The following is a 7,694-nucleotide window of genomic DNA, read 5'->3' on the forward strand; positions in this document are numbered from 1 at the left end:
AATGCAAATCCAAAAATTATGTAGTTATATCGTAGATACGTCGCCAGTTTTAATTGCTTGCTAACTAGTTAGCTATATCCAGGATTTGTTTACATTATTGAATATCATGGACAGGGAGTCTTACTATAACTGCTGCAACCTTGTCAAAATACCAAGGCAATCTTATGAAAAATTCTGGTCTTCGCACTTTGTGGATTACATAGACAAGGAGTTGAGCTATTCCAAATTCTTTAAAGAGTACTTACTTCCCAACCACCCATTCATGTTCTCGAGGAAATTCACTAGACTGGACATACAGAAAACAGTGGATCACTGAAGAGGAGAAACCAACCTTCCAGAAACTGCTGCAGCAATTTGGTAAATAAATGTTGTTATAGATCTATAACAATGCCCAGTAACTTTGTATTCATAATGTTGGTGTGACATGAACGAGTTTGATTAGCCTATGCATGGGCTGTTCTGATCTGTGATTTGACAGCCATATCTCATCGTCTGTGGAATTATCTGATATAATTTGTGCTGCAGTTATGATAAACAAATAACCCATTTCTAAGTTGTTTTCACATAAGGTTTTTCTATTTTTTTTACCCTTGCAGATGAGACTCTGGTTCCTGTTGCAAACAGTAATCTGAAAGAATACAATGCAAACCCCAAGCAAATTAGCCAGCTCATGTTTTTTAAATCTTTTATCTGAAGGATTGACACATGTCAAGGTATTGAATTCACTGATATGTTGCCTCAGTCCAAAAGAGCAGCAGTCCAAAAGATTTGAAAGTGTTTATTTGTAATGAATAGTACTTGTACTCTTTGCGTTCTTACGAAACTATGCAGTATTTTGTTTTTTAATGTATTATTTCTTACATTGTTACCACAGGAAATCTTAAGTCTTATTACATACAGCCGGGAGGAACTATTGGATATAAGAGCAATGCCAATTTACCAACATTATGACCAGGAACACGACAGATCTGTTCAACGCTGGTCCAACCAATCTGATTCCACGCTTCAAGATTGCTTCGATCACATGGACTGGGATATGTTCCGAATGGCGTCGAACAACAACATTGATGTATACGCTGATTCGGTGAGCGAGTTTATTAGCAAGTGCATCGGTGATGTTGTATCCACAGCGACTATTAATACCTTCCCCAACCAGAAACCACGAAACCATCCCCGTCGCGGACCCCGATGTCTTGCTCCCAGACAAACTAAACAGCTTCTTTGCTCGCTTTAAGGACAATACAGTGCCACCGACACGGCCCGCTACCAAAACCTGCAGGCTCTCCTTCACCGCAGCCAACGTGAGTAAAATGTTTAAATGTGTTAACCCTCGCAAGGCTGCCGGTCTAGACGGCATCCCTAGCCACGTCCTCAGAGCATGTGCAGACCAGCTGGCTGGTGTGGTTACGGACATATTCAATCAATCCCTATCCCAGTCTGCTGTTCCCACATGCTTCAAGAGGGCCACCATTGTTCCTGTTCCCAAGAAAGCTAAGGTAACTGAGCTAAACGACGATCGCCCCGTAGCACTCACTTCCGTCATCATGAAGTGCTTTGAGAGACTAGTCAAGGATCATATCACCTCCACCCTACCTGACACCCTAGACCCACTCCAATTTGCTTACCGCCACAATAGGTCCACAGACGACACAATCGCAATCACACTGCACACTGCCCTAACCCATCTGGACAAGAGGAATACCTATGTAATGCTGTTCATCGACTACAGCTCAGCATTTAAGACCATAGACCCCGCCCTGTGCAACTGGGTCCTGGACTTTCTGACGGGACGCCCCCAGGTGGTGAGGGTAGGAAGCAACATCTCCACCCCGCTGATCCTCAACACTGGGGACCCACAAGGGTGTGTTCTCAGCCCTCTCCTGTACTCCCTGTTCACCCATGACTGCGTGGCCATGCACGCCTCCAACTCAATCATCAAGTTTGCAGACGACACTACAGTGGTAGGCTTGATTACCAACAACGATGAGACGGCCTACAGGGAGGAGGTGAGGGCCCTCGGAGTGTGGTGTCAGGAAAATAACCTCACACTTAACATCAACAAAACAAAGGAGATGATCGTGGACTTCAGGAAACAGCAGAGGGAGCAGCCCCCTATCCACATTGACGGGACAGTAGTGGAGAAGGTGGAAAGTTTTACGTTCCTCGGCATACACATTACGGACAAACTGAAATGGTCCACCCACACAAACAGCGTGGTGAAGAAGGCGCAGCAACGCCTCTTCAACCTCAGGAGGCTGAAGAAATTTGCCTTGTCACCAAAAACACTCAAACTTTTACAGATTCACAATCGAGAGCATCCTGTTGGGCTGTATCACCGCCTGGTACGGCAACTGCTCCGCCCACAACCGTAAGGCTCTCCAGAAGGTAGTGAGGTCTGCACAACACATCACCGGGGGCAAAATACCTGCCCTCCAGGACACCTACAGCACCCGATGTCACAGGAAGGACAAAAAGATCATCAAGGACAACAACCACCCGAGCCACTGCCTGTTCACCCTGCTATCATCCAGAAGGCGATGTCAGTAAAGGTGCATCAAAGCTGGGACCGAGAGACTGAAAAGCAGCTTTTATATCAAGGCCATCAGACTGTTAAATAGCCATCACTAACATTGAGTGGCTGCTGCAAACATACTGACTCAAATCTCTAGCCACTTAATAATTAAAAATAGGATGTAATAAATGTATCACAATACCACTTTATATAATGTTTACATACCTTACATTACTCATCTCACATGGATATACTGTACTCTATACCATCTACTGCATCTTGCCTATGCCGTTCGGCTATCGCTCATCCATATATTTATATGTACATATTCTTATTCATTCCTTTACACTTGTGTGTATAAGGTAGTTGTTGTGAAATTGTTAGATTACTTGTTAGATATTACTGCATGGTCGGAACTAGAAGCACAAGCATTTCGCTACACTCGCATTAACATCTGCTAACCATGTGTATGTGACCAATAAAATTTGAATTGATGTGAAACTTGATTTGATTTAGACATTGCTCAACTGTTCCCTCCTGTCTGCAAAAAGGGATTTTCCTTAACACGTTTATACCACCCCAGTCTTCTTTTATTCTGACTGGTTCAATAAGTATTGGGATACCTTGGAGGTGGACGACTACCGCTTCGTCTACATGGAACCCAAAGACTCATGGTATAACAAAACATCTTTCATTATAGACCCTAATATGGATATCCTCTTATCTCACTCTCCCTTAACATCATGTGCTTGTTTCTCTCATCACTACAGGACGCCATTCCACACTGATGCATTTCGCTCCTACAGCTGGTCAGTGAATATCTGTGGCAGGAAAAAATGGCTCCTATTTCCCCCAGGCCAAGAAGAGTTTCTACAAGACAGCCATGGCAACCTTGCTTATGACATCACTACTCCCGAGCTTCAAGACCAGGGGCAGTTCCCACTCTGTTGAGGCCTGCCAACCACTAGAGATCATTCAGGAAGCGGGGGAGATCATTTGTGTGCTCAGTGGTTGGCACCATCAGGTTTATAATTTGGTAAGTGCTGCTGTTTGGATGTGGTGCAAGAGCTTATTTATAAATCATTGCCAGTTAAGCACATAAGCTCATCTGGCTAATTTTGAACTGTAATAACCCCATTTTTGTCTCATAATCCTACGGGAAGACACCATCTCTATCAACCATAACTGGTTGAATGGCTGCAATGTGTACATTATGTGGCAGTTTCTTCAGAACGAGTTGTCTGCTGTCCAGAGGGAGATAGAGGAGTGGAGTAACACTTGGAGATACTGTATGTCAAAAGCAGATTTATTTTGAAAAAGCTGTGGTCTGTAGTAACTAAATTGTTTTTGTTTTCCAGGTCATCATGAAGTCTTGCTCTGGGATTGACTACAGGGAGTTTGCCTCTTTCCTAAAGATTGTCGCTGACAACCGCATGTCTTTCTTGAGCTCTTGAAACACCTCAAATTACCCCCTGCATCTTTCAGATACCCTGACCACGTTAGGACCTCACCACGCTGCCTGTGACCTGCAAAGGCTGGCTCACATTCTAGAATGCATGCTCTGCAATTACTTTAACTGGAACATTCAACTCTGAGCTCACACAACACCCACCCGTAGATTGCACTCCAGCAGGTATATCTCACTGGTCACCCCTAAGCCTATTCTTCCTTTGGCCGTCTTTCCTTCCAGTTCTCTGCTGCCAATGATTGGAACAAACTGCAAAAATCACTGAAGCTGGAGACTTATCTTCCTCACTAGCTTTAAGCACCAGCTGTCAGAGCAGTTCCCCATACTGTATTTATATATTTTGCTCCTTTGCATCCCAGTATCTCTACTTGCACATTCATCTTCTGCACATCTACCATTCCAGTGTTTAATTGCTATACTGTAATTACTTTGCCACCATGGCCAATTTATTGCCTTATCCTACCTCATTTGCACACACTGTATATATACACTTTTCTACTGTACTATTGACTGTATTTTTGTTTATTCCATGTGTAACTCTGTTGTTGTATGTGTCAAACTGCTTTATGTTGGCCAGGTTGCAGTTGTAAATGAGAACTTGTTCTCAACTACCCTACCTGGTTAAATAAAGGTGACATTTAAAAAACTGAACGTTTTCTGGAGTAGATTAAAGAAACCATACACTCCACTAGAGGGCAGCACTCCCTTTACCAGGAGTAGGCCACTGTATCCCTTTCTGAGCATCTTTATCAATACATTTGGTTGATAAGGCTTTGGTTTCAGAGATAGGTAGCCCAAATGACTTGCCTGATGTCTTGAAATACATACGTTTATGGATGTTTTGTGTGAATGAGATGTTGAGAAAATGAGAAACATCCATACTTTGTGTCCTTATATGTTTATTACACCAGAGATGCATAGTAATATTTCTGACAATAGCTAGTAAATTGTGGTGCACTGGCAAACAGCATAGTTTCAAGGAAGATAATTATAATTTCAGAGTCTATCTAAAGCAATTTCAATATTGCAAACAAAGTAAAACTATTGTCTTACATGGCTGCTAGTGGTACCAGTGAAATACTATATTAGATTAATTTGGAATGAGAAGATGTAACTATGGACCCTATCCATGTAGAAATGATATGGCTCTTTTGAACATATGTACGTTTCATATTGTTGGGGTCAATAAATACCTCTATCCTCATTTTGCTTTAGTGTCTTTGGGCCACCAGTCTGGCACGGAGGCCTCTAGAGTCACTGTGGTGTCCTCTGACGCCTTGAGTGTCAGTGGCTCTTTAGCGTGAGCCAGGCGGATCAGGCTCAGGCCCAGCTCTCCAACCCCGGCCCTGTGCTTCCCGGCTGGCTTGCCAGACTGAGTCTGTAGCGATACTCCTTTCTCCAAGCCTTCGGCTGGTGCTGACATGCGTACAGGCATCAGGCGCTTCCGCACCACCCCGGTGTGATGAGTCCTGGCGGTCAACTCCTGGCCAATGTAACAGCCCTTACTGAAGCTGATGCCCTGCATGTAGACCAGGTTGGACTCCAGAGGAAGAGCCACCCCGGGAGGAAGGTCCTTCACCCCCTCAGGAAGTCCTAAGCGAAACAGGTAGATGTAATCACCGTATGTTTCTAGGAATCATTTCAATCCAACAGCCCTGCTAAACATATTTTTTATTTTACCTTTATTTAACTAGTCCAATGCTCTAACCACTAGGCTACCTGCCACCCCATACCGTATGCTGCAACCAACTGTTCTATTGTATATGGCATAACAACCCAATAGTTGACAATATACAAACATAGAGTTGGCAACACACCACATAGTATTAGATGAGGCAAGCAAACCATTTCCACCACTTAAACCTCTAGTTGGCTGATCCTACCTATTGCATAGCGGTGCCTGTGGTACTCTTCTGAGTTGCCTTGCTGACACCATGGAATCATTTCCAGAGGATCGACTTCGTTGTCCACCACCAACCTCCAGCCCATGGCTTCAGTTCTCGGATCTTCCTCCCACATCAGAGCTTTTTCTGGGGCAGTGAGATCTGGCTTAGGCCTCTTGTGGCCTGGGGCTGTTCCCTGAGGCAACACAGCCCATAGAGAAAGCTCTGGACAGGTGCTGATCTTCACCTGCCGGCGGATTTTGTACACCTTCAAATGTTTCAAAATTACGTCCTTTATGGTGGTGTCACACTCAACCAGAACACCACAGCCCGCTTCTGCTACTTTCAACCTAAATAATAATAAAATAAAGAACATGTCAGCCATCATGTGGGAGTGCTTCAAATGTATATCATGCCTGGGTTTCTAGTAACTAATTGAAACAGTCTTAACTGCTGCACAGTAATTTCTATGTGAAACTTAGTAGTTAGATAAGCAAGCCACGCCCACAATGGAGGTTATGGCTAGCCTGACCGTAAACAAGATGTAGCTGTTACAATAATGCATTACCTGTATATGATAATGTCATACAGTGTCCTTCCTTGAACGTTCAGCATGTGCGCATACAAAACGTTCTGTTCCTCTTTTGCAAAGAGCTCCATGTCATTGGTTACAATACCTTGAAGAAACGATCTTGTATCTTGCCCTTGAACTTTCATTAAGGTCCTGTGTGGAAGATGATAGCAAACATACTGTCCCAATTCATTCTTACGTGCTTCCTGACTGTAATTATTGATGTTGGTCCATCCTGCTGGGCACCAAGCACCTGTCCACTGGTACCGGCGTTCGGAACATTTTCTAGCATTGAAATTGCGTGAGTAGAGTCGAAGAAAAGAGTTTGGACCAACCGCGGCCCTAGCGAAACAAACCAATCCCATACAGTGCATTGTTTGGTACGTGTGCGAAAAACAGCAACTAGACAATTAAATAAAATTCGTTAAATAAGTCCAAGACGGGACGTTTCAGCTGACATCTTGATAACAAACTCCATTTTGAATTCCACAATGCACTGCGTGCATTTACGTCACGACGATGGGTGTGTACCAGAAGATTCGTATGCTTGTGTTCCCTCATGTGCTTTATGTATTGATTTGATATTAATAAAAAAAATGAAAAAAGATTCGTGTGTTCAGAGCTCTGAGGTAGTTAATTAGACTGCTTCCAAGATGTCCGCCCGCCTGTTGTTTTCAAGGTAATCCACTCGTTCGCGTACGCTGATTCATGAACCGACTAATACACAGTGTACAAAACATTAGGAACACCTGCTCTTTCCATGGTTTCAGACTTACCAGGTGAATCCAGATGAATGCAATGATCCCTTATTGAGGTCATTTACTTCCACTTCAATCAATTTAGATGATAGGGAGGAGATAGGCTGAATAAGGATTTTTAAGCCTTCATACAACTGAAATATTGATTCAGTGCTGCCAACTCTCACTCATTTGACCCTTCACACACCATACCTCTTATTTCTCAGGTATTGAAAAAAGTACTGCTTCTATTTTCTTATTCATTTTCCTGCCACCGCACTGTGAAAAGCGGCAGATTGAAGCTTGTGATTTGGTTTAGTAGGTGCACATTTAAGTAATAAGGCACAGGGGGGTTTTGTATATGGCCAATACACCACAGCTAATTGGCTGATAGCCGTGGTATATTGATCTAGAAGAAAAAGAAACGCACACCTATTAAGACGAGGTGCTAGCTAGCGGAGTAGAAACTTGAAAATAATAGAAAGCCGCACACTCTTGGAGCTCAGATGCAAAAATGTAATAC

General features: G+C 43.4%; 1 protein-coding gene and 1 pseudogene across 1 annotated transcript; one reads left to right on the top strand and one right to left on the bottom strand.

Annotated features, from left to right (window-relative positions):
• The first annotated feature begins 3,076 nt into the window (after positions 1-3,076).
• Positions 3,077-4,626, top strand: LOC109874723 (2-oxoglutarate and iron-dependent oxygenase JMJD4-like; annotated as a pseudogene).
• Positions 4,627-4,861: 235 nt separating this feature from the next.
• Positions 4,862-7,214, bottom strand: iba57 (iron-sulfur cluster assembly factor IBA57). Its single transcript, XM_020467232.2, has 3 exons — positions 6,432-7,214; positions 5,864-6,213; positions 4,862-5,573 (listed from the first exon to the last, which is right to left on the bottom strand). The coding sequence occupies exons 1-3, from the start codon at positions 6,806-6,808 to the stop codon at positions 5,182-5,184; spliced, it is 1,119 nt and encodes a 372-aa protein (XP_020322821.1). The 5' UTR covers positions 6,809-7,214; the 3' UTR covers positions 4,862-5,181.
• Between the last annotated feature and the right edge of the window lie 480 nt (positions 7,215-7,694).

Source organism: Oncorhynchus kisutch, linkage group LG30 (assembly GCF_002021735.2).
Source record: "Oncorhynchus kisutch isolate 150728-3 linkage group LG30, Okis_V2, whole genome shotgun sequence".
Lineage (NCBI taxonomy): Eukaryota > Metazoa > Chordata > Actinopteri > Salmoniformes > Salmonidae > Oncorhynchus > Oncorhynchus kisutch.

Coding starts and splice junctions, on each gene's coding strand:
- iba57 (XM_020467232.2), bottom strand. CDS start 6,808: ATGCACTGTATGGGATTGGTTTGTTTCGCTAGGGCCGCGGTTGGTCCA. Junction 6,214..6,431: donor TATGACATTATCATATACAG/GTAATGCATTAT, acceptor ATTATTATTTAG/GTTGAAAGTAGCAGAAGCGG. Junction 5,574..5,863: donor CAGGCACCGCTATGCAATAG/GTAGGATCAGCC, acceptor TGTTTCGCTTAG/GACTTCCTGAGGGGGTGAAG.